The sequence below is a fragment of the Hippichthys cyanospilos genome, chromosome 21, assembly GCF_059441005.1.
Source record: "Hippichthys cyanospilos isolate Australia breed blue-spotted pipefish chromosome 21, RoL_Hcya_1.0, whole genome shotgun sequence".
Lineage (NCBI taxonomy): Eukaryota > Metazoa > Chordata > Actinopteri > Syngnathiformes > Syngnathidae > Hippichthys > Hippichthys cyanospilos.
The window spans coordinates 14382188-14409915 of record NC_142389.1 but is presented as its reverse complement, the minus strand read 5'-3'; the positions used below and the strand labels follow the sequence as shown (position 1 = coordinate 14409915).

Below are 27728 nucleotides of genomic sequence, written 5' to 3'. Positions count from 1 at the left end.
AAAATGACCTAGAATTTATATGTATCAATATGTACTGCATGTACTTTACCTGCAGTTGAAATAAAAAGTCTACACCTGTTTTAAAGGCCAGAATTTTGTGGAGAGAAAAAAATGACCGGTATAAATAATTTTGAATAATTTTCTAGCATTAATATTTATAATTTTGGACACCCTCCTATGCTTGAAGATGTATCCGTGTTCTGAATTAATCCCATTTAAGAGGATGATCGTCAGCACACACCTGCCACCATATGAAGTGCCTTTGATTAATCTCATTGAAGTTTGGCTCTTATAGTATGCTCTTTGTTTTATCATGGTAGATGGACTGGTATTTGGACCTGTTCATGATTCTATCATAAAGATAGCACCCTTTATTTATGTATGTATGTATGTATGTATGTATGTATTTATTTATTTATTTGTTTATTTTACTCCCTCGTTTATTCCCATTCAGTGACCAAACCATATCTTAAACCATTTTGGGGTCTTGGCCCACTAGTTTAGAATTGCTGATCCACATCTGCCCATCAATTTATTGATTCATCTATGCACAGTTATTATAGTGATATACTAAGTACTAATGCTATATTATCCAGCACTTAATGACACCGTATCCAATATATGACATATCAACTTAAGCAATTGTTTATCTGTCTTGGATGAATGGTGTTACAAAGTTTATTTCATTGGCCATATTTTTAACTTATTTAATTTTATTTCAGTTTTTGTTTTCTGCATTCCGAAAACCTCATGACCTTGTAACCCTAACCCTAAAAACCATGTTTTTTTTGTTGTTGTTTTTAATTGATTCTTACTGAGTCAAATATTGAGTCTTATTTGAGTAGATTGCAATTTAGAATGGCGCCTTAATATCAAGAAGTTCTAGAACGAAATATCAACCCAGACATTCTTGTGTAGGATTTGCATTTTGTCTGTGCGCTTGTGTAGCTCCTGTAGATAAATGTGAATGCCATTAAATATATATATATATATATATATATATATATATATATATATATATATATATATATATATTAGTTTCAGTGTATTTTTCTAGCTGTCAACAGTCTTCTCTCAGTCACCGTCACGTTCATTTTCTTTTTTTTTTTTTTTGCCTTTCTTTTGCTGTCATCACCAAGGTTGACTTTTGTGTCTGGAGCCCCACATGAAAGCTGTATGCCAATGTGGATTTATGCACCCAACCCTGACAGTTGGTTTGGACAGATGTCAACGTGAGATTGTTTCTGTCTGTACATGAAATGTAAATAGTTTGCCAGCCTGGTTTATTTTTCATGGCCAACATGGTTAGCTCATTTAAGTCTGTGTTAAGTTTGCCAACAATAGAATAGACAGAACAATCAATGTTTGCTTGGAAATCATATAGTATAGTTTCAGTTATAGTATAGTTTCAGTAAGGATCATGTAAAGAAAAAATGTATACTACAGCCATCTTAGTAATATTTACATATGTACAGTATAATACTTAAGGATAGGGAATTCAGTACACTAAAGATTGATGTTTATTGAACTATAAAGACATTAATTATCAGTTAATCAATCTATGAATTGATCTTCAACCCTTTCTTACATGAACTATGAAAACAACTTCTGAAAAGATGTCCATCACAGTTGACCACTGTCCACAGGTTTTAAGGTGCACTTGTCACATGGTGTTAAATCACTGTAGTCCAGGAGTATGGACTAAGATGGCTGCTAAAAAGACGTTTGCATGTTTGCATTCATGGAACGGGGTATGCAAATTAAGATGACATCGCGCCAAGCTACCAGGCAATGTCAGTCCATCTGCGAGTCATCTGTACCGCCATTAGTCACACACACATATGTCTTTCTGACAGTGATCTTACTCCATACGAGGGTGGACATCTTGTCGACCAATCGAAATATTTAACCAAATTATCTTTAATTTGCAAAAGTAGAAGTTCAACAGCAGCAAAGTTACAACAGATTACTAGTATACAGTTGTATAAAAATGTAATTTATTATAAGTGGAGCTGTAATGATACCTCTTTTGACAGATACAATATTTATCTATATAAGGCATAACATTTCAATGCAAAGAAATGTAGTTTTTTTTTTTTTTTTCAATGATTCAATTCGATACACATTGATCCGTCGTTTATCATAGGGGTTACGTTCCAAAAATAGCACACGCAAAGTGAAATCCGCGAAGTAGTCAGCTTTATTTTTTTATTATTTTACAATGCAATATACAAGATATTTTCAAGCCCAAAATTTATTTAAAACAATAATTTTAATATAGTAATACAAGGTTGGAAACATTGTCACTCACATGTTTCACAGTCCCAGCTGTGCTGCTCCGCTTTAATGGGCGCAGGAGTCTTTCTTCGAGAGAAAAACTTTATGGGTAGTTGTTGGCGCGCTTTCTTTTTTTGTTTTCTACTGAAGGCGCAGGAGTCTTTCTTCGAGAGAAGAACATAAAGGGTAGTTGTTGGTGCTCTTTCTTTTTTTTTTGAGCAAGAAGATTTTTATAAACAGATATGCCCGGACATCGAATTAAAGTGAAGCCCCTTACAACAATACACTTGAAATTTTAATTTATGACAAAAGAAATTTAGGTAAAAGTCAGATTTCCAAAGCTGTGCATTTCTCCGTTGCTGTCTGTGTGCCTACATTAGTGTGTGTGTGTTTGCTCTCGGCGCGCCTACGAGTCATGTGATCGACTCCCAGAAACAAAGGTGTCAATCAATGTGCTTACTAGCATGTTTGTAATGTGTGCGCTTACAGGCGGTTACTGGAGAGACACATGAGAGACTAAAGCGAGTTTTTGGATCCTTTTGCCTTTTATAATAAATTGACAAGTGAAAAACCAATACAGTACAGCATCAATATTTTATTCCTAGACAACAGTAAAGGCCCTGAACCAATCAGGATTCAGAGCACAATGCACTGTAAAAAATATCCACACAGTAAAAAATCTCGTAGTGTTCTTAATATGTGTTTGAAAAGAGAGTTGAGTCAAATATCACGCCGAGGTTTTTTGCAAATCTACTTTGGACAATAGTACAGTTTTCCAGGTTCAAAGTAGTATTCTTAAACAAGTGCTGATGATGAGCAGGGCCAATAATTACCATCTTTGTTTTCCTAGGATTAAGAAGTAGAAAATTGGAAGACATCCATTATTTAATTTCAGCAAGACAGGCCTCCAGGTTGCACGAATCTGTTATTTCTAAAGGCATGTATAATAGGGTATCATCAGCATAGCAATGAAAACTAATAGCATATTTACGTATAATATTGCAAGAGGGATCATGTAGATGTTAAACAGTAAAAGACCAAGTACTGAGCCCTGTGGGACACCACATGAAATGGAGAAAGATTCAGAGATCGCATTGCCAAGAGAGATACGATGCGTTCTTCTCGAGATGTGAGATCTGAACCATGAAAGTGCTGATCCCGAGATACCAACACATGATTCAAGACGTTCTATAAGAATATGATGCTCAATAGTGTCAAATGTGGCACTAAGGTCAAGCAATAATAATATTGATGAGATGTTGAAATCCATGGTTTACAGAAGATCATTCGTCACTTTTACAATGGCTGTCTCGAGTGGTTGGCCCTAAATCCTAACTGAAGGAATTAAAATCTACTGTTATCAATCATGTAATCCCTAACCTGCTGTGCTTTAATTTTCTCAATAATTTTAGCAATACATGGAATATATGACACAGGTCTATAATTAGAGAGATTTTCAGGATCTAGGTGAAGTTTCTAAAGTAATAGTTGAATGAAGGCTGTCTTAATAGCTTCTTATTCAATGCCAGAGGGGAGCGACAGATTGATAATCAAGACAGATGATCCGAAGATAGGGAATAAGTCTTTAATGAGTTTGCCCGGAAGCGGGTCGAGCATGCAAGATGCTGGTTTTGCTGCTTTCACCAGGTGTGTAAGACACTCCAGGAATTCTAAATCAAACCGGAAAAAGGTAACCAGACTTTCATGAGCCTGATTGTCCAAACTAGCATCAGCAATTACAGAACCCGAGAGGGTAAGTGGCGCTGCATTTTTTTATTTTGCCCCTTATAAGCTGAAGCCGCTGAGTAAAAAATTGCATGAAATTGTGTGCTGAATGGAGGGAGCTATGATTAATCTGCTGCTGTTGCGTTAGCTTTGTTACCACATCAAATAGATATTTTGGGTTGTATTTATTAAGACCAATCACTTTGGAAAAATAATTTGTTTTAGCTAACCTAAGAGCCTCTTTAAACTGTATCTCAGCAAGCTACCCCATCAGGCCTGACGGAAAACCACGAGTTTGGTTGTTTGCCATTTGCGCTAGAGTTTTCTAAACAATTTAAGCGTGTGCATTTTATCCGTAAACCACAGAGTGTGCCGCTTCTGACAAGTTTTAAATCTTAAGGGTGCTATGGAGTTTAGGGAATCTAAAAGAACTGTATTTGTGAGTTTATTGATTGAACCAATGAAATACGGAAAAAGCAGCTGTTGCCAAAGGCAGTAGTTCAGAAAGTGCAGCAGTGGTTGATGAGTTAATATTACGGCTCTAATAACCTTGGTTGCGGTCAATAAGACCACACTAAGCCAGGACTTCGAATGTTATAAGAGAATGATCAGACATAGCTTTATTATATGGCAAAATTGTGACATTTGAGGCAGTTAGGCCACGGGTTAACACAAAATATAAAGATATTGGCATTCTGGTGTGTCAATGCTTCCATTATTTGTGTAAAACCAAATGCATCGATTATTGCTTGAAATGCTGCAGTAAGTGGCTCCACCGAGGAGTTCTTATGAATATTGAAGTCACTCATAATTAATATATTATCCGCACGAGTTATTAAATCAGCCATAAGTTCAGGGAATTCATCCAAGAACCCAGAAAATGGACCGGGAGAACGGTAAATGACTGCCACATAGAATGGTGGTGAGGAACTGGATCGCATAACAAGAGCCTCAAAATGTCTTGAAGGTGTGATTAGTGTTCGCGTTGTTTGAGACCAGATTCTGAAATTAGGGCGACACAACCCCCTATTTTAAAAACACAAGCAACAAGTGAACCCACAAAGTTTGGGGGAGAGGCCTCATTTATTCGTAAGAATTCATTTGGTTTTAACCAGGTTTCGCAGAGACCAAACACTTTAAGATTGTGATCTCTAATAAGGTTACAAGAAGGGCTTTTGAGGAGGGTGACCTCAAATTTAAAAAGCTGAATTTAAACCACAAAAGTTTTCCCGAACTATTTGGAGTCTTAGAGTTAGGAGTGCTAATATTAATAAGACTTTGATGCCTGGGTCTCAGTATGCATTTTGAGTAGTTAAAACCTCGTCGCAATGTTAATAATGTAGGAATCAGGTTGTCAATGGCTACCACGCAAGTATTAATATTCTGCCTTTATTTATATGTCACTAATCCGACCGATTGAGGAAGCATGGCTACGTTCCTTGTTTAGCACCACCTCTGCAGAAATTTTATTGCTAGGGGATTCAGCATTACTGTAGGTAATGAAACTGTTTGTGGATTTCAGTCACCTAGACTAAGTACACTATGTGTGTTGTAACAGCCCAGCCTAGTACCAGTTAACTCTCGCCTTAACGACTCCACACCCATTCTAGCAGGCTCGCTACTCGCCTACGACCCGATATGCTCTGATGTGAGAAGTCATGGAAGGTTCAAACAGTAATCCATGTTTCCAGAAAGAGTGATGGCGCCTTCCCAGTTAGGATGAAGGCTGTACTTCTTCAGCAGGTCGGGCCGGCCCCAGAACAAGGGCCAATTATCTACAAACTGGAAATCTTGCTCTCTACAGAAACTAGCTATCCACCGATTAAGCGAGAATAATCTGCTAAATCTCTCACCATTGCCTCTCGAAGACAGAGGGCCAGAGACAATTACTCGATGCCAACTCTATAAAAGCATCATCCAATCCATCCTTCTGTACTGTTTTACATGCTTCTACACCATGCTTTGTGTATCTAACTGGTCTGAATTCACAACTATAGCTTCCAAAAGAATTGGTCTCCCCACACCAAATCTCTGACCTCAACAACAGGTTTGTTACGCGCTTAGCAAATGCCATAATTCAAGACATCACCCATCCACTCTAGCAATATTTTATTCCACTACCTTCTGGACACAGATACAGCACACTCAAGTTCAGAAGAGCCCGTTTCAGCAAAAGCCTCATTCCTGCAGCAATTGCCACCATGAACAGAAAGCCGCTACTGTACTGTTTTTGTGTTGTGCGGTCTTTTTTTTCGAAATCTTTTAGTGTGAAAATTGATACTTGAAGAATTTTTTGCTAATGATGAAACTTTAAAATTGTCTGCCTTTGTATCCATATTTGGAAGAAATTGCTGGAAAAACTCCAGAACTATCATCCTTTGTCTGCCATGCCCTTGTAAAGCAGTTTAACAAGCTGCATATGCAGAACAGTCTTCTCTGAATTCACAGCAATAGAACAGAGATATGGTATGCCTCTCTTCTATAGCATGGAATATCAAAATAAATGGAAGAGAGGTGCACAAAGATACATATCAACGCCTATAAGAAAATGAAAACCAGCCAGGTAGAGTGTTTTGCCTGGGCCTGAAATGGGATGATGTAAAGCAAGATAGATGCTGTTTCTCCAGAAAAAAACAAATGACAACAAATGGGCTGAGGATGTCAGAACTGACTAGAAAGAAAAAAAAATAACTCATTAGAATGACATATAAGGATCAAGTGTGTTTCAAACAGTGCTTATTGCATGCACCGACACATACCTGCACACACACGCTGAAACTCATCCCCGGTGATGAAGAAATGTAGTGGGATTGGCTGTACTGTACTGCAACTGTAGGAGATCGTAGGCAAGCATGAGTCACATTGGCACTATACATTGATGAAATGTCGTTTACGAAATGAAAAGTATGTCATTATTAATAAATAAATGCAATAGAGAAAATGGGAAAACATGTAATAGTTAAAAAAAAGAGATCTGTATTCTCATTCATTGTTTCATTCATTGTTTAATGTTCAAGGTGTTAGTGTGTTAGTTTCACATGTTTTGACTGCGCTAAATCACGAGAGTAAGATCATCATAAATATTAAACTGTTCCTGATTACATCATTCCACATTAACCTTGAGACTAACATTCCTTCTGTATCATTTGCATCAATACAGGGATTGTGCTAACAATGTATCTCCTATTACACTTACAAATTATAGTACAACTCAGGTGGTGCTTTCAGGCTACAGAAATCTAATTCAAGGAGCAATTTTTTGTTGTTTTTTTGGGAAGCTGTGGGCCGCAATGTCACCTTGTGTGGATTCACATATTGCACATGCCAGGTACTGAGCGCTGAACACAAGAATATCAACAGCCTAAAAATGTCATTGCTTGGCACAAGAAGGAATTTTCAGTTCCTGCCAATCTGTTTGGGTACTGTAATTTTTGACCACATCATATTTTATTACTATGCATATGAATCTTAAATTGCACTCACTTTTTGATGGAGCTGCACATTGGAATACTGTAATTCAATTGTAATGCTATTTCTATTTTCCTCGTTCTCTGATATATGAAGAAGCTTGAGTATTTCACGATGCGTTTGTATCAGTTCATTCACACTATTAGCTGAATATAGTTGCTTTGGTAGCTGATTGGACAATTCAATTGTAATGCTATTTCTATTTTCCTCGTTCTCTTATATATGAGGAAGCTTGAGTATTTCACTATGCGTTTGTATCAGTTCATTGACACCATTAGCTGAATATAGTTGCTTTGGCAGCTGATTGGACAATGGATTTTAGTGCATAATCTGTGGCTAGACAACTAGTTTTTTGGCATACAAGAATCAACCAAACAATCATTACACATTGAATCAACCAATTAATCATTACACATTAGTAAAAATGGAACCTTGATAGTTGATATAAAGTATTACTACAGTTCTTTTGTGAAACCTATTATATACAGTATAGCATGACAGGGAGGGGAAAGGAGTAAATATGTTTTACTTCCTACAGCTTTTTGAATACGTATAATCTAATTCTAAGACTGAATGGTGGTCTGATTTGGTCTTTTTAGTTATTATTTTGTTATATCACACACATATTCATTTAGATATTCCTCAATGGAATCTATGTGATAATTAACTATATAAGGACTGGTGAAAAGGAGGACAACGTGCTACGAGGCAGACAACAAGTCAGCGCAGGATGGCACTCTGAGAGTGAACTGAAATAAATAGCAGTGGAATCACAGCCTACCTATAAACTTAATCTTATTAAACCTGACATGTAAATAAACCCCATCTCCTCTGGATTATGATTGATTAATGAGAACCATTTCATAGAATTGGGTTGAAAGTGTTGTGTGAAATACACCTTGATAGTATGTTTGGTAGTGAGGGCAGAAAGGTGGGCGGGGAGGTCGTGAGGGGATAGAGTGGGAGGGGGAGTGTGAATGGGGGGTTGAATAAATGAGCAAGCTGTGTTATGGGATTGCAAATTCAAAGTGGTTTGTGATACAGAGAGAACATACCTCCTCCTCTCCCTCCTCCTCTCCCTCCTCCTCTTTCACCCTGCTCACGCGCTCTCACACGCGGATGCTGTGCTGCTGCAGTCATACCTCGGTCGGACACATTGAGCTGTACATCTCCTATCCTCTCCCTTCTTCCTACTACTGTGGCTCGACAATTGGGATACTTTTCCAGTTTGACACGTTTGTTCGCTAGTTGAGTCCTGCTCATCCTATTTGGCTTCTCTGAATGGAAACCCAACTGATGATGCTCGTGTACTGCAGCGCTCCTGATCAAACGTGTGTCGTAATGCGCCTTTGGACCAGAAAGCAGAGAATGTAGGCGGGCTGACGAACCAGTACAGAGTGGATCTGAACAGAATAAGACTGCCAGGCTTCTTTCATGATGGATTCTCTTCAGATTTGTCAATGGGGAAAAGCAGACCCTTAGAAATAATCTTAAACTTGAACATTTCATACCCTTAACAGGGTTGATAGTCTGCTGAAAATCTGGACTTCATACCCTTGTTGGAAATTACTCCATCCTGCTTTTTCCTCTTGGTTTTTCTCTTGGTTTGACTTATTCTCAACTTTGACTTGCCGAGTCTAGTCGACAAAAAAAGTGAACTTACTACGCTTTTAGGCTTTAATATCAATTAATAATCTATCTATCTATCTATCTATCTATCTATCTATCTATCCATCCATCCATCCATCCATCCATCCATCCATCCATCCATCCATCCATCCATCCATCCATCCATCCATCCATCCATCCATCCATCCATCCATCCATCCATCCATCCATCCATCCATCCATCCATCCATCCATCCATCCATCCATCTAAAGAATAAGAGTTAAATAGACTGAAAGAAAAATGTATTCTCAATGTCATCCCATCTACCAGGGCAAAGCAGACGCGTTAATGGAAATAAATTTGTCTGGCCGACTCACACGAGCCACGCTGCAGGCTCCAAAGTTGTATAAGAAAAAACTTTATCAAGTACCTCTGAGCCTGAACCACAGGACCTCCAATTGCATGGCTCCAGGCTGGCAAAGCAGCTCTCACAACAGGTCTGCCTCCGGCTTGTGTCTGACCCTGACCCTCGCTGTGCTCCTGCTCTGCCCCTATCCAGCTCTTGGCAAGAAGAAGCTATACATCGGAGCTCTCTTCCCAATGAGTGGAGGCTGGCCCGGAGGGCAAGCCTGCCTCCCTGCTGCTAAGATGGCCTTGGCTCTGGTGAATGAGAGGGTTGATATTCTTCCAGACTACGAGCTGGAGTTGATACATTATGACAGCATGGTGAGTAAAATGTATTTTATTGTATAGCACATAAATTATTATACATGCCACTTGGTTCAGAGGTCAACAACTTTGATGAGGCATTCTCGGACATGTTATCACTGTGTGTGAATGCAGCTATTATGTCTTCCCCATTCGAATTTGAAATGGCAATATTGTTATTTTGTTGAAGCTGTATTACAAAATGATTAGTACTCATTGTTGAAACATTAATGAATATGGTGTTGCTAGATCGGCAAGAAATAAACCATTCTTAAATGTGACACGATTCACGATGCCTATGATACAGTAGTCGTTCAGAATAAACGGACCAATTGTAAAGGCTATTCAAAAGAGTATTGCTCGGAGAGTGAAAAAATTAAATTGTGGACTGTCTGTGGAGCAGGTAACAGAACCACTGCACCAACTTTACAAGTCATCTGAGTGGATGAAAAAAATGCTATTCTTGGCCAGCATTCAGAGATGTGCGCAGCTCCTTATTTTATCTACTCTCTTAGCACAATCAATCAATCAATCAATCAATCAATCACATTCATTTCACAATGGATACATGCTTAAATTGGTCTGCCACATCATATAGTTTAAAAGTTAAAGACAGCTAATTTGGAGAATATGACTACAGTACTAGTCATAAGTTTAAAAACATCCACCAATTCAGTTTCTTCATCGTTTAAATTTGTCGCAAATTGTAGGTTAACCCACCAACAATATTGATGGAATTCCAAACAAAAATATGTCAAAAGAAAATATATGATTTAATTATGATTTATTTATAATTACAATTTACATTCTTCTAAGTAGGAAAAACATGCTCGTTTGAGACTGGTGTACGATTGCGGTTACTGATGTGAGCAACATATGAATTGATTTGTGTATAATAAAAATATAGGTTTATCAATGGTTTATCACTTTCAACTTAAACACTTTTTTTTCTTCCCTGTAATTGAAATGTATTTGTATTGGCCTTTTATTTGAAGATAAGAAATATTTGTTGTCAAATATTATATTTGTACAAGACCATATACAACATGTTTCTTCCATTTTGATTTGACATTTAATCAAAATTGTTGTGATCACGTTATTTATAAATAATGTAAATATGGATCACTGCAAATACTTCTTAGTGATTATAGTTTTGCTGTAGACTAGAATTGGCCCTTTCAAAATTTGATTCTGAAATTTTATTTTATTCTGTACTTTTGAGTCAACTCTAATATTCTTTAGCTGAGACAGATGGGGGCCACCCCGGGCTTAAACATACATTATAGAAAGACAATTGCTCATAGTCATGTTCATCCAGTCATAGTCACTTTCACACCTTGGGCCAAAACAATAAAATGAACTCAACATGCTTGTAAATGCAACGTGGGAGGAATATAACCACGAAGGGATCACACAAAAGCACAGACATGCAAACTCTAGTCAGAAAGTCCAAGCGGAGAGTGCTGCCCTGATCCTAACATAATGTGAGAAATTCTTCACTAAGTGGAGTGGATGAACTCTGTAAATTGAAAATGTATGATGCCTGATCTGTATGAGCTGATAGTGTGGTTTAATATTGAAATCAGCTCTCACACAGTATGTGACCTTCCATAGTATAATGAGGCATAACAACACAGGAATTGGATGTGCTGCCTCTGTCTAGGTGTGGCATGGAAATTTATTTATTTATGATTTATATGCAGTATATATAGTATATGGGTCCTACATGCGACAGTGAGCTTCCTTTCAATCACGGTTTGCTGCATTAATTTCAATGTTTAGGCACACTATTTCTGTCATACACCTGGTACGAGGCAGACTTTTTATTGAGATTATGGACCATTGTAGGCAGGCAGCAGGGTTTTTTCCTTTCCTTATTTTGAGACATGATAAATGAAGATTACCGTAGATTTCAATAGTTCTCATGATCTCTTTTTATGTTCAAATAAAAACTAATTCATTCATCCATTCATATATGCAGGTATGCTTATGAGCCAATCATTTAAAACGTGTTGGTTGAAGGGAAACATCCAAAACAGGCTGGATTGAGCCACACTTGACCACCCTTTCCTGCAGATAACAAACATTTGTATTTGACAACAAAAGATTATTATGAGACAAAAATGAAAAGCATAGCTTTTGTTACTGGGTACTGTATTTATGTCTGCAACTGGATTTATGAGTACATCGGCCCAATTTACAGATTATTTTGGTTGCATCTTTATCAGAATTGGTAGACAAAGTATGTGCCTAGATTTTCAAGGGTTTTTTTTCTTGTTTCCATCAGGTTTTGCAGCAATTAAGATTAATGGGCTTGTATCAGAAGATGATTTCAATGTCGTAATCTCACAACGTTTAGTGATGACAAATCACGTACAGTGGGGTGAAAAGGTTTTTGCCCTTTGGGATTTCTTGTGTTTTTTCCATAATTATCACTTGCTAACGTTTCTTTTCATCAAACCATTTTAAATATGTCACATTTAAAATGAAATTTTTATATGAGGATTTTATTTATCAAGGGGAAAATACTCCCTGAACCTAATTGCGGTTGTGCCATCTTTAGCAGCAATGACTGAAATGAAACAATGCAATAATTGTTGATGAGTCTTTTACACCGCAGTGTAAGAACTTTCCTCTTTGCCGAATAGTTTCACTTTGTCATTAGATGGTTTTCTAACATAAACTCCCCATTTAAGATTACACCACATTATCTCAATTAAATTGAAATTGGTACTTGCCCAGTTCAAAACCCTAATTTTGTTCTTTTTGAGCAATGAGGTGGACTTGCCTGTGTGTGTCGGTTGTTGTCCAGCTATAAGAGCGCTTTAGTGCACAAACTGATAGCTGGATGTTCTCCCTTCAGGGTCCTCTGATAAACAGCAGAAGTGATTTTTCTTTCAAACAGCAAATTGTCCCAGTTAGGGTCCATTAGTCCAACATATCCAAAATGCCTGTAATAGAGATTCATCAGTCCACAAAATGTTTTCCCAAAAGTCTTTAAGATCAAGTTGATTTGTGTTCTTTTGTGACAATGGTGGTTTTTGCTTGGGAACCCTCCCATAGATGTCATTTATGGCCAGTGGCTTTCTTTTTATATGTGGGCATACATAATGATTTACATGTGAATTTTCAGAATGATTGGGCGTCATTTTCTGATATTATCTGACAGGGTGCTTTTTTACATTTAGAATGTCCCCTCATGTAATGTGAAGTTCCAGCAAACAGCGCTATACATTTACACCAGCTTTCAGCAGCTATTATTTGCTCCCCCAAACCTGCCTTTCACTTTTTGTGGCCATTAATTAGAAGTCTTATTTTCAAAGAGGACGGCAATTTCTTTGCCCAAAATATGCACATTAGATCATTTAAATACATGCTAGTACCACCGCCACACCAAGAAGCACTGTGCTTGGAAGTGTAGTTAGAGACTCAATTCACCTTTTGCACATTCTTCGTGAGTTAGATGCTATTTCTTTGCTCCATTTTTACTAGTTTACACCACGTACAAGCTGCACAGTCCTTGAGTCAATCTGGCCCTGTGTGTATAAACGCACTGCCACAAACACACTATCAAAAGCACTGTGACATGCTTGCGCTTTTAAAAGCAACACTATGATTCGTTGAAGTACCTGCGTATTGTGTCCCCACTTCAAAAGCCAGAGGCAGGGAGGGTGTTATTCGATGCACCATTTGCATAAACAAGTTTGAATACTGGCATCCTCACTGCCTGACCAGTTGCACGACCCACTGAACACTGTTGCTAGAGATTCATCTAAGTAACAGCATTGTAATAGTTGTATGAGGAAGCCATGGGGTTGGACATAGAATTTACAGCATCGAATTAAAATGTGGTGGTGATTCCCCTAGAGTATCAGTGTATCAGCCCCTAAATTGGTGCAAGGAGTTTGACTGATTGACAGGCTAATCCTTCAATCATTACAATAGTCATACAATAATCACCGCTCGATCTCAGAGGTTATGTTCCAGAACCCCGCCTTCTGCAATAACTGAAATACACCATCATGTGACCTTCTAACACAAAATCGAACAAAAGACACACATACAGACTAGGCATGTGACGATATCAGATTCTGACGTTATGATAACCTCGATCAAAAATATCACGGTATCGCAGTATCCCATATTGGAATTTGAGCTCCTAAATATATATTTAAAAAGTATTTTGAGGTAAATTGCTATTATCCTACATTGTAAATAGTTTTATTTTCAAACCAAATATATAATACAGCAATTGTTACAAATGACATTTTAAATAACAAACATACACCAAGCTAAATTAAAATAAATATAAATGAAATGAAAATAAACTTTCAGTGAGCAACACTGGCTTTGCTCATCAATAAACATATACTGTACATGAAGCTAGGTTTAACTGAAATATGGGCATTTAATATGAAATAACAAAATACATTTAACAATTTATCAAATCAATCATTCTGCTACTATTATTATGTCTATCATCTCATAGTACAATGTGGATTCTGTCATTTTACGTTGACATTGTACTTGCCCAGTTCAAAACCCTAATTTTGTTCTTTTTGAGCAATGAGGTGGACTTGCCTGTGTGTGTCGGTTGTTGTCCAGCTATAAGAGCGCTTTAGTGCACAAACTGATAGCTGGATGTTCTCCCTTCAGGGTCCTCTGATAAACAGCAGAAGTGATTTTTCTTTCAAACAGCAAATTGTCCCAGTTAGGGTCCATTAGTCCAACATATCCAAAATGCCTGTAATAGAGATTCATCAGTCCACAAAATGTTTTCCCAAAAGTCTTTAAGATCAAGTTGATTTGTGTTCTTTTGTGACAATGGTGGTTTTTGCTTGGGAACCCTCCCATAGATGTCATTTATGGCCAGTGGCTTTCTTTTTATATGTGGGCATACATAATGATTTACATGTGAATTTTCAGAATGATTGGGCGTCATTTTCTGATATTATCTGACAGGGTGCTTTTTTACATTTTTTACATTTTACATTACACATACAGACTAGGCATGTGACGATATCAGATTCTGACGTTATGATAACCTCGATCAAAAATATCACGGTATCGCAGTATCCCATATTGGAATTTGAGCTCCTAAATATATATTTAAAAAGTATTTTGAGGTAAATTGCTATTATTATTATTATGTCTATCATCTCATAGTACAATGTGGATTCTGTCATTTTACGTTGACAATTTACTCCATGGTTGTGTGGGTGTGGTTTCTCCAAAACAGAGAAATAAGGCACAACTAAACCAACTAAACAGAAACATTCATACCAAACAAAATGACCAACATGTATGTCTCTCTCTGAGAGAGAGAGATAGAGAGCGAGAGAGAGATACACATAGTGATCCCTCATTTTTCGAGGTTAATTGGGACTGGAAACCCTCGCAATAAGTGAAAACCGCGATTTAGCCCCCCTAACCCCCCCCCCCCCCCCCCCCACACACACACACACACACACACACACACACACACACACACACACAGATTTCTTTTTTTTTTTTTTTTTTTTTTTAATTTTGGAAATGTGAAAAGTCTTCTTTCTATGCATATTATTTGAGACAAATATTATTGCAGTACTGTACACAAATTGACTTAAAACTTAAATGATTAAACGTTATACACTAACTGAACAGTAGCTAACACTTTTCACCTTTTGAACTCTTGAGAGCAGCTGGCCAGACATCAAATTAAAGTGAACTTCTCATATCATGACAATACACTTGAAATTTCAATTTATTACAAGAGAAATCTAAAAGTCAGATTTCCAAAGCTTTGCATTTCACCGTTGCTGTCTATGTAGGCACACAAAAGGGTGTGTGCGTTTGCACTCGGCACGCCTACGAGTCACGTGATCGACTCCCAGAGACCAAGCTGTCAATCAATGTGCTTACTAGCACGTTCGTAACGTGTGCATGTGTGCTGAGCTGAGCGCACACAGGCGGTTACAGGAGTGACACAGGAAAGATGAAAGCAAGCTTTTGGATCCTCTTGCATTTTGTAATTAATTGGCATTTAAAGCTTTAACTCTGCGTTTTAATCATGTTCGGTAAGCTTCTTGTTACTCGCTCTAGTCCAAGGAAGTGCTAAACGTATAGGCACGTGACTAGAGATGGAATACACGGAAAAGAGAGAGCATACCAGTACATTTACGGTACAGCCTAAAGTTTAATCATTTAAGATTAAAGTAAATATGTGAACTGCAGTACTACTTTGACTTTCAAGGAGTGCCTGTGACAAGTGCATATATATATATATATATATATATATATATATATATATATATATATTATAGATAACTTGCCCGATCTGGCACGTCTCTTGGCAATATAAAAAAAAAAAATCTGTGATACACTGAGGGCGCGATAGATGAAGCGCGAAGTAGCGAGGGATTACTATATATACATATATACAGTGGGCCCCCAGTTTACAAGATTAATCCGTTCCCCGGTTGGGATCATAACGCAAATTCGCCTTATGGCGGGCAATCTAAACCTATGTTAATGAGCTAATGTGTGTTAAACCACAGGTAAAAACATCAAAATTGTGTATACATATTAAAAATTGATATCAAAATAATATAGGAAGTGCTACTTATATATAATATACATGCATACAATTAAATAACATCATAAATAAAAAATATGTAAGGGATGTATTTACCTTTGTGTGGCTCTTGTTACAACCATATTCCCTAGTAAGGTTAGCCTAGGCTAGGCTAGCTTCGTATTTCTTGATTACCTCCAGCTTTGTTTCCATATAAATGATCTTCTTAATTCTCTCTTTAACATGAATTAAGCACTAAAATGATAAATACAATATTGAACGCACTCTCACACAAGAACAAGTGTTTCAGGCAGCCATCTTTGTGACCCCGTGCGCCAACCAATAGCAGACCAGCATCTTGGTGACCAAATCACGCTGACTAATAGTAGACCAGAATTTAGGGAGTCGAGACGATCACCAATAGCCAACCAGCATTGTAGAGATGTGTTGCAGCGGAGGCAGTTTGACGCCAACAGAAAATAAGAGCAATTACCCAATAAAACTCCTCAAGAGGGAGGCAAAACAACAAAAACAACCAACCTCACTGGTCATGACAGTTGTTGATGTTAATCGTAAAGCGGAAAAATGCCTCAAAGAAGGGACGGAAAGCTCAGTATTCCATATCGTACCCTGAAAAAAAACCTAACCCACCGATGCCGTAACCTGGGGGTTCACTGTATATAAAGAGAATATATTGAGGTCAGTTTATTTTAAATTCATTCTGACATAGCCAAAATTAAATAGGTTTCACTGCACAGTTTGATTGAAATTGAACCAACAATCTATGACAGCAAATTCATTCATTGTGCAGAATACTTAGACAAATTCTTCCACATTCTACTTGCAGTATTTTAACTACGGGATGGCACTTTCCTGGAAGTGTGACAACTAAGTTGGTCATGCAATTTCAAACTTTTACTTGGTGTCACCGTCTGGGTGAAACTTCAGCTCCCATGTCTCTTCTTGCAATGTTTTCCCTTTGATGTAAAATGGGGACTTGTCAGATGTTTTAAGTTTGGCTGCGAAGTCATGTAATATCTTGCATTGTCATGGTGGCAGGTTTTGGAGCAGGGGTTTGCCCTTGTCATCTAATCATTTGTAAAAGTTTAATCTCTGCAGCTCTCATGACTATCACTCAGCCAAATTGATCAGTTGAACATGGCCTGCTTTGCAATGCTTTGGTGAATGCAGTACAACTACACTATAAAGCTATATGTGATCAATAATACAATACTAAAATATATTTTTCCTCTATTCCCTAAAGCTGTTGAGTTGAAACAATTGGCCACTTTTACATCTTGCATTACCATTAGACCTGATGTCTTTTTGCAAAAGATGGAAATAAAAGTAAATTATGATGAATTGACGAAATTGTCAGATTTACAATCCTGCTGGTATGGCTCCTTGCTCAAATGAACAATATTACATCCCATCACAGCATCTGATGTCAGATGTCTAGGGACTGATCTTTAATCAAGCATATGCAACCAAGATTGATTAATATGCTGCATTTGGGTGATTAAAATTTCATTAATGATTTTCTACAGAAGATCTGATTCATGTATGTGCGACTGTGCGTACATGCAGACACAGTGTATGCGCATGCACTGTGTCTTTTCATCCGTCAGTCATCATAATCATGTTCTGTTTAATTTATGAGATCGCCTGGAGAAATTAAATTAAACAATATTAGCCTGTCATTTTGTAAACAAATTTGCCATAATTTTAATTAATAAAAAAATATGTTTTTAGACATCTTTATTTCAAGAAAAATCTGAGTAAACCTAAACCAACGTCGCTGACAATATGTTATCACTGTGATTTGAAATACTAGATGAGATTCAATCAGCAGTAGCGCCTTTGATGCAGGTCATCTATTTCCCAAGATAAAAAAAATGAAACTAATCCTTTAACTGACTAATTTTAAAACATCATCATAATAATGCACATGTCGAGAATCAGCTAAGCAAACATCAACATTCAAAGTAAAAAAATGTGTCATCTTACGGGTAAATCACTTCATCCTGCAATTGTTTAATGCTGATTGTGCTAGGAATTTTGGTGTGCATATTAATCAGTGCTGGTATGCATACCACGATCTGTACAGTGCTAAATGGTGTACGCCCCCATCAAGTGAACCCTGATACTGTCTAAATAAACATTTATATATCAAACGTTATACTGTAGAGTGATCAATTTCTGCTCAAACTCTAAAATTTACAACAAACCATTATGTTAAGCAAGGCATCTTTACTTCGTTATCGTTTATCCGTGTAATATGTAATACCGTCGTAAGTGACTTTTTGGCAATGTACTAAATGACTAATATTTGAAACTCCTAAAATTCAAAATGACTCAACAGAATGTCAGCCCTCTGTGTCTTGCACGCCTTTATTTGATTAAAGGTTAATATGCCTTTAACATTATCACTTAAGTTACTTATTGATTTTTCATTTACTAGTAGTTGGAAATGGAAAGCAAGGCACATTTGTATGTGTGACTCAAAATAATGGAACTTGACTTGTGGGTAAATATTTTTCCCCAGCTTCGAAATGGAGCCTGTCCTGATGGGCCTGTCAGGACTAAGATGACCTTGAAACTTGCCTCACCTCGCCTTATTGGCAAATGCCTGTGGGTTACCTGATACACTGGTTGTATCACATCTGCATGAGAGCTGACATCTTCTAAAGTCTAATCTGTATATTGGTAAAGACTATTACAATGGAGCGTTTACACTTGAAATCCCATTTTATTATAAAAGAAATCCAGGTAAAAGATTTCCAACGATCTGGCAAACGTCTGCTCCTTACTCTCTCTGCCCCGACAATGTGTGGGCGTGTGTGCCTTTTGCTGTGGGTGCACTTCATGACTGACGCGAAGCTGCCTGTGGGGCGGGAGTAGATTGAAAATCCACAGTCATGCACCGTATAACTCATGAAGCGCACCCTGGCGCTGTCAACAGGCAGAGGCAGAAGAGACACTCGACAGTAAAGAGTGTCTCACCTAACCTAAATTTCTTTTATGATAAAATAGTACTTCAAGTGTAAACTCAACATTGTTTGATCATGTACGGATTTTATTTCAACGTCCGGGCCCCTACAAATATGCTCACAGCTGTGAGAGACTTCAAAAGAAAGGCCTTCTTCCGTCGGACGTCAAAAAATCCAGACTGCTGAAGCAGCTTCCATCCGGATGATCATTTTATTACGAGTCGTAACAACTATCTTCGCTGAATTGCCAAGGGTGATGGCAGCCGTCTTCTAATGTTCGCCTCGTCCTAAATTTAGCTAACGGTGGATTCGTTAAATCGCAAATGGCGGGCCACGGCCGTGTAACTTCTCCCTTCGAGAAGTTTCACCTTTTCATCATTTTTTTGTTGGCATGTAGGCTCAGTACAAGCCTTCGGAGCAGCACGCTTGGAAGCTATTGCAAAAGTTCAATATGCAACTAAATAAAGAAAAAAAGATTAGTGAAGTGAATGGGCATAATTGAATAAATGTGCGATGTAGCGAACCCGCGAAGGAGCGGAGGTTCACTGTGTGTGTGCATATATATATATATATATATATATATATATATATATATATATATATATATATATATATATATAATTGTGGGGTCGCGTGAGGTGTGGCAGGGCAGACGGGGTCACAGAGGTCAGAGGTTCTCAATAGAATGTTTATTTTGTCACTCAAAGTTCAAAGAAACAGGGGGTCAAAAGACAGTAATCTAAATTAGGTTGTTAGAGTTCAAAACTACTCGCTTTACAAAGTACCAACGGAAACAGGGAAAAAATATGATCCGAAGCTCAAAAACTTGAAATAAGGTCTGTTCACGGGATTCCAAAACTGCCGCACAAAGTTCAACCTAAAGCAGTTCAAAAACAGTCAAAGTCCAAATAAAACCTGTTCTTGCGACTCTCTGGCTTTGGCTTCGCGGCCACTCTGGTTTTGCATGTCTCTTCCTCAGCAGCACAGTCTTTCCCCCTCCAATCAGCCAGGCCGGCTTTTATCCCATTACTTAATCAGCTGCACCTGTTGAGGCAGTGAGGCATGCTGGGCAATGGAGTCCTCGGCAATTCGGCCATTTTGGGGTGTGCCATTGGTTCATAGAAGGGGAAGTAGCGGCCCTCCACTACACGTCCCCTTATGATGCCCTTATGATATATATATATATATATATATATATATATATATATATATATATATATATATATATATATATATATATATATATATGTAATATATTATTACATTGTAATATATTATTAATATATTAATATATTATTACATATATTAATATATATATGTAACCCGGGGGCCCACTGTATATATACATATATATATATATATATATATATATATATATATATATATATATATATATATATATATATATATATATATATATATATATATATATATATATGTAATATATTATTACATTGTAATATATTATTAATATATTAATATATTATTACATATATTAATATATATATGTAACCCGGGGGCCCACTGTATATATACATATATATATATATATATATATATATATATATATATATATATATATATATATATATATATATACACAGTGGGCCCCCGGGTTACGAACTTAATCCGTTCAGCGGCTACGCTCGTATCTCGAATTGCTCGTATAGCGGGCAATCCAAACCCATGTTAATTCGTGAATGCGTGCAACGCGCGCCGAAGCCTTAGGTAAAAACGACACACTGTGTACATATATTAAAATTGAGTGACATAATCTGCTGTACGCTTGTATTATATAATATATACAATGGATAAATAGCTTTTACCTTTGAAACAACGAGACTCGAGCTGGGTGTAAGCAGAGGGGGGCAGAGTCCAACGCTCAAAGTTAACACGGCGATAGATATGCTATTGGTCTTACAGTGTTACAGTAACTCTTTCAGTCAGGGTGCAAATCACGCAGATACTAAAACATCATCCTCTTATTTCTTTCTTTACCGCTGCTAGTAATTTTAGAAGCTATGTCTAACAGATAAAGTTTGCAAAGTCTTCACAACATTCCGTTTTTCACTAATTTTCTCTCTTTCCTTCCATCCTGTCCCATCAAGCTAGATAAAGGCGTTCGGCCAATAGCATATCGGCATTTCTGTGATTGACGTGTGACGCCGGCCAATAGCATCTCCGTGAGTGAGACTGGGTGACCTTAATCGACCAATAGCATATTCGCATCTCCGTGACTGACTGATAATTATTCGCACTTTTTTTTTAAACGGTTGGAATGTATTGACAATTAATTAAAAAAAAAACCACACATTTAAACCAATGACAATTCTTTGTCCTGCAATCGGCACATTTAATTTCATGTCAGCTGTTTTTCCCTTTAGCTGTACAAACACTACACTTAAATGGTAATATATTTAGACACCGTGAGTGAGACAGTCAGTGTGACGTTGTAAGACCAATAGCGTTCACGGTACTGCCACAAGTATCTACTGATGATTGATGATGTCGCTACTGTTGGTTTTATTGACGCAATTAAACGAGAACATTTCTACGTACTCAATGGCCGGCATGTCGAATTGCTCGTAAGGCGAGAGGTTTGTTCGTAAGCGGAGGACAAAAATCTCCCTGATCCACGCTCGTAAGGCGAATTGTTCGCAAATCAGGGTGCTCGTAAGCCGGGGGCTGACTGTATATATATATATATATATATATATATATATATATATATATATATATATATATATATATATATATATATATATATTTGACGCAGTTGGGCGAGAACATTTGTACATTCTCAATGGCTGGTTTGTCGTAATGCTCGTAAGGCGAGAGGTTTGTTCGTAAGCGGAGGACAAAAATCTCCCTGATCCACGCTCGTAAGGCGAATTGTTCGTAAATCAGGGTGCTCGTAAGCCGGGGGCCAACTGTATATATATATATATATATATATATATACTGCGTATATATATATATATATACTGCGTCAATATATTCAGCAGTTGCGTCATCTACAATCATTATCAGATACTTGTGGCGGTAACGTGAACGCTATTGGTTTTACAACCTCACACTGACTGTCTCACTCACGGTGTCTAAATATATTACCATTTAAGTGTAGTGTTTGTACAGCTAAAGGGAAAAACAGCTGACATGAAATTAAATGTGCCGATTGCAGGACAAAGAATTGTCATTGGTTTAAATGTGTGTTTTTTTTAATTAATTGTCAATACATTCCAACCGTTTAAAAAAAAGTGCGAATAATTATCAGTCAGTCAAGGAGACGCCAATATGCTATTGGTCGATTAAGGTCACCTGGTCTCACTCACGGAGATGCTATTGGCCGGCGTCACACGTCAATCACAGAAATGCCGATATGCTATTGGCCGAATGCCTTTATCTAGCTTGATGGGACAGGATGGAAGGAAGTAGAGATAATGAGTGAAAAACGGAATGTTTTGAAGACTTTGCAAACTTTATCTGTTAGACATAGCTTCTAAAATTACTAGCAGCGGTAAAGGAAGAAATAAGAGGATGATGTTTTAGTATCTCCGTGATTTGCACCATGACTGAAATAGTTACTGTAACACTGTAAGACCAATAGCCTATGTGCGTTGCCGTATTAACTCAAGACGTTGATCCCTGCACCCTGTTACGGGTGGTATTACAGTGCTATATAATGGTCGCTTGACAAAACTGCATGTCATGTTAGTCGGCGACCTCCCGACATTCTTTGGGACAGCGCCATTGTTGCAAGTCTGTGAGTTGAAACCAACAGAGAACTGACGCTCGAACAAGTCATAAGTGTGATGCCTCGTTAATACAACACACACAACCTCACCTCCGCCTCCACCCAGCTCAATTCACGTCGGGAAAAACAGCTGACATGAAATTAAGTGTGCCGATTGCAGGACAAAAAATCGTCACAGGTTTAAATGTGTTTTAATCAATAAGATGTCAATACATTCCAACCGTTTAAAAAAAAAGTGCGAATAATTATCAGTCAGTCAAGGAGACGCCAATATGCTATTGGTCGATTAAGGTCACCCGGTCTCACTCACGGAGATGCTATTGGCCGGCGTCACACGTCAATCACAGAAGTGCCGATATGCTATTGGCCGAACGCCTTTATCTAGCTTGATGGCACAGCTGGTTGGGATGGAAGGAAGTAGAGAAAACCCTGACTGAAAAAGTTACTGTGACACTGTAAGACCAATAGCATATCTGATTTGCCGTATTGACTTTGAGCATTCATCTCTGCTCATCTCTGCTTATCTCAGCACAAGTCACGTCTTTCCAAAGGTAAAAGTCATTTTTCCTTTGTATTTGTTATTTAATGCAACTGTACAGTAGATTATGTCACTAATGATTTTACCTAAGGCTTCTGCGCGCGTTGCACGCATTCACGAATTAACATGGGTTTGGATTGCCCGCTATACGAGCAATTCGAGATACGAGCGTAGCCGCTGAACGGATTAAGTTCGTAACCCGGGGGCCCACTGTATATATATATATATATATATATATATATATATATATATATATATATATATATATATATATATATATATGTGGTGGACCTTCAACAGTTCCGGGCTTCTGCGCAAGTCCTGTGAGCGGCTCCTATAACTTAATAGACATCTGTAAAAACCAAGCGAGCCGATAAGTATATATATATATATATATATATATATATATATATATATATATATATATATATATATATAAATAGATAGATAGATAGATAGATAGATAGATAGATAGATAGATAGATAGATAGATAGATAGATAGATGGGCAATCCAAACCTATGTTAAATAGCTAATGCGTTTAGAACCCCAGGTAAAAACATCAAAATTGTACATACATATGAAAAATTGGTATCAAAATTCTTTAGTAAGTGCTACTACTACAGTAAGTGTTACGTATGTATAATATACATGTATACAATCAGCAATCATCATAAATAAAAAATATAGAAAGGATTTATTTACTTTTAAGTGGTGCTTGTTATTGCCATATTCTCTATTAGCCTAGGCTAGGCTAGCTTCATATTTCTTGATTATCTCCAGCATCCTTTCCATATAAGTCATCTTCCTACTTCTCTCTTTAACATCACTAGCAATCTTGGGTCCAATGGCTAACCCATTCAACTTTGAATTAAGCAGTAAAATGCACTATAAATACGATTTTGTAACCACTCACAATCCAACAACGCTTTACCATTCTGCCCTTTTTAAAAGAATGAGGCCGACCAATAGCAGACCAGCATTGTAGTGATGCGTTGCAGGGAGGCAAGTTTGGCGGCAACAGAAAATAAGAGCCATTACCTAAAAACTCCTGCAGATGTAGACAAAACAACACAAATACAGCCAACCCCCTAAGGTCACAACATGAAAAAAACGTAAGCCAGGAACACTGTAACCCAGGGGTCCACTGCCCGGGGCTCCACTGCATATATATATATATATATATATATATTAGATATCTCATGAAATTGAGTCCACGAGAATGATACAAGATTTTGTAAAATTTGTATTGGCTTGAGGGCAGTGAATAGCATGTTCGCCTCACAGTTCAAAGGTCCCGGTTCATATCCACCTGGCTCTGGCCTTCCTGTGTGGAGTTTGCATGTTCTTCTCGAGCCCACATGGGTTCTCTTCGGGCACTCTGGCTTCCTCCCACTCCCCAAAAACATGCATGCCAGGTGAATTGGACACACTAAATTGTCCTTAGGTGTGATTGGGCGCGTGATTGGCCGTTCGTCTCTGTGTGCCCTGCGATTGGCTGGCAACCAGTTCAGGGTGTCCCTCGCCTACTGCCCGAAGCCAGCTGAGATAGACGCCAGCAAGCCTGCAACCCCTGTGGGGATAAGCGGCTATAGAAAATGGATGGATGTATTGGCTTGTATAAAATTTTCAGTTATCCAAATATTTTCTATTTTTCAAGCAAACTGAAGGAAAATTAACAAGTTAGCTGGATGAAGCGGCCAGAGAGCGAGAAGTTTGGGCTTCCCTGCTCAAGCGCCTGCCCCCTATGACCTGACTCCGGATATAGTGGAAGAAAATGGTTGGATGGATCACCTGCAAGTGGAAATAGAATTACAAGAATCTTTTGTCACCGGCTCATTTTTCAGCTGCAGCTGAGCTAGATTAACAAAATGTATGCTGCTTGTGTTAATTTCAGTAGTTGGCATAATTTTTTCGCAATGATTACAAACCGCCTTTGTCTTAACTGCCAATATTTTACTGAAAAACAAAAGTATTGCTACAGGTACTTTGAAAGTAATCAGACCATGTTGTATTTCTCTTTTGGATTGAATATAATGCCAGTGGGTATTAATCAAATCATTACATGTTATAACTTTTCTTTTTGGTGAAAAACAAATATATCACAGAAGGCCAAACAACTCATTTTCACTTATGTCAGTCAGAACTGCAGAATACAAGTCTAAGTCCGTGTGGTTTGTACCAACAGTAACTCAATCAATTACAATAGCAACCATGTCAGGATGTCAGCATCAAAGTGTTCAATTTTGATTAATATGTCTTTATACTGTGTCTGAAAGGTACAGTAATCTCTTGTTTTTTGTGATTAATGGGGACCGGAACACCCCCCCACCCCCACCCCCAAGCAATAAGTGAAAAACCATGAAGTAGCATCATCCCAGATGGAATTTTTATGCATGTGTATGTGGCTACCGGAATGTTTTAAATATGAAAAATATTTATACGGTAAAAACACACACACAAATGAGTGCCTGAGGAAATTTGCAAGTTAGATCAGATCATAGCTGAGGCTAATTTCATAAACTACTCTAATAAACTTATGACATGACATTTGATATGTTGGAGTTCCCTTCTCAAGCCACAATCGCTTGATATAAATATGTTGAAGTAAATGATCTGGTACAGCCTTTGACAATAAAACAAAGGAAAGTAGACAGGTTATAGCAACCAGTAGGCAACGAACGAGGTCTACCAGTGATTTTTAAGAAAGAATAGCAATTATGCCATTGCGCTCCTCAGGAAATGCTTGGAAAAGGCACACTTATTTTTTTTTCAGTCGGCTATTTATATAATGCCATTCCTCCAATTGCTTTCTAAACACAGTGACCTATATTCCTTCACTGTTGTCCACCATTGTGACTTAAATATCATACAGGTCTTGAAGGAGGTTGATCTTATGCAAATGTAAAATGAGAACCTGGCTTACTTCAATTTACTGTATTATTTATTCACAGCACTGAAGCACAAGTCACACTAGTATTCACACCTGTGGTTAGTTTGGCAACTCTACCTATTCTCCATGCTATCAACGAGAGTAAGGAAGCCAGAGAATTCCTAGCAAACCTAAAAGGAGAATTGAGAATGTGTTAACTCACACAGTGAGGTATTAACACGCCAGCCAGGGTGTTCGCACTTGCAAAAGAGAATATTACTTCGACACACCTATGCAACATTTCCAATTCAGATATGGGGCACTTAGCAATATTTTTACGTATTTTTTGCTATTTATCTGTTGGTGCACATTACCCAGTAGTAATAGAAGGTCTGGGCGATACATTGATTTTTTTTTTTTTTTAGATTAATTCGAATTTGTTATGGACGGTTTTAAAATCGATAAGATGGATATTTTCTACCCCTGTTGCTGAGGTAGGTTTCCCCCTCATGAACACCCGTAGCTTCCGCCTTTTACTCGTTTCCTTCACACTCATGCCAAATACTAGTCTAGTGCAACATAGCTACGGCTAAGGCAAGAGAACCATTTGTTCCTAAAACTTCAGTTGTATCGACCAGAGTAGTATCCTCAGTGGCTTGTGTTTGCAGTGACAGATGTGAAACAAGTAACTCCACTCTGCAACATTTATTTAACGCTTGTCGCAAAAGCCAGCACCACAACAAACTTATTTCAGCATCTAAGACATAGGCTCCCACCCGAGTGGGTAAAGTCAAGCTTTGCCACAGTAACAAGACCATGCCAACCAACAAATCTCCGCTAAAAATTAGCTTCCTGCGGAAGAGTCATTTTCACGAGAAAGCACATCGAATAAGAAAGGGGCATAATAGCCAGCGATCGTTGCTGTCACATTGTACATCGCTAAAGATCACGAACCCATATATACAGTGGAAAAGACTGGGGCGGAATTGTAACATGCAGCAGGGCATGCCTCAAGCCATAGGTAGTGGACAGGCTGCTCTTACATGCCAAAAATGTATTTAAAAAAAAAGAAAAAAGGGTTGATGGGGGGCAACTAGCACATAGCTCAGGTCTTGCCTAGAAATTGGCAGCACTTTATCCAAATAGGTTTGTTTGTATCCTAAGGGAATTACAATGTGTATCAGTTAACAAAAGATCTCCATTTCCAGTAGCCAATCTCCTGTGATCTGTTG

At 37.8% G+C, this 27728-nt stretch overlaps 1 protein-coding gene across 2 annotated transcripts in view; it reads left to right on the top strand.

Annotated features, from left to right (window-relative positions):
• Positions 1-27728, top strand: part of gabbr1b (gamma-aminobutyric acid (GABA) B receptor, 1b) — a 447163-nt gene that overhangs the window by 208464 nt on the left and 210971 nt on the right. For both annotated transcript variants that reach the window (XM_088404671.1, XM_088404672.1), the window contains one exon: positions 9639-9805. In XM_088404671.1, coding sequence (XP_088260797.1) covers positions 9639-9805 — 167 coding nt within the window. The remainder of the gene's footprint in view (positions 1-9638; positions 9806-27728) is intronic.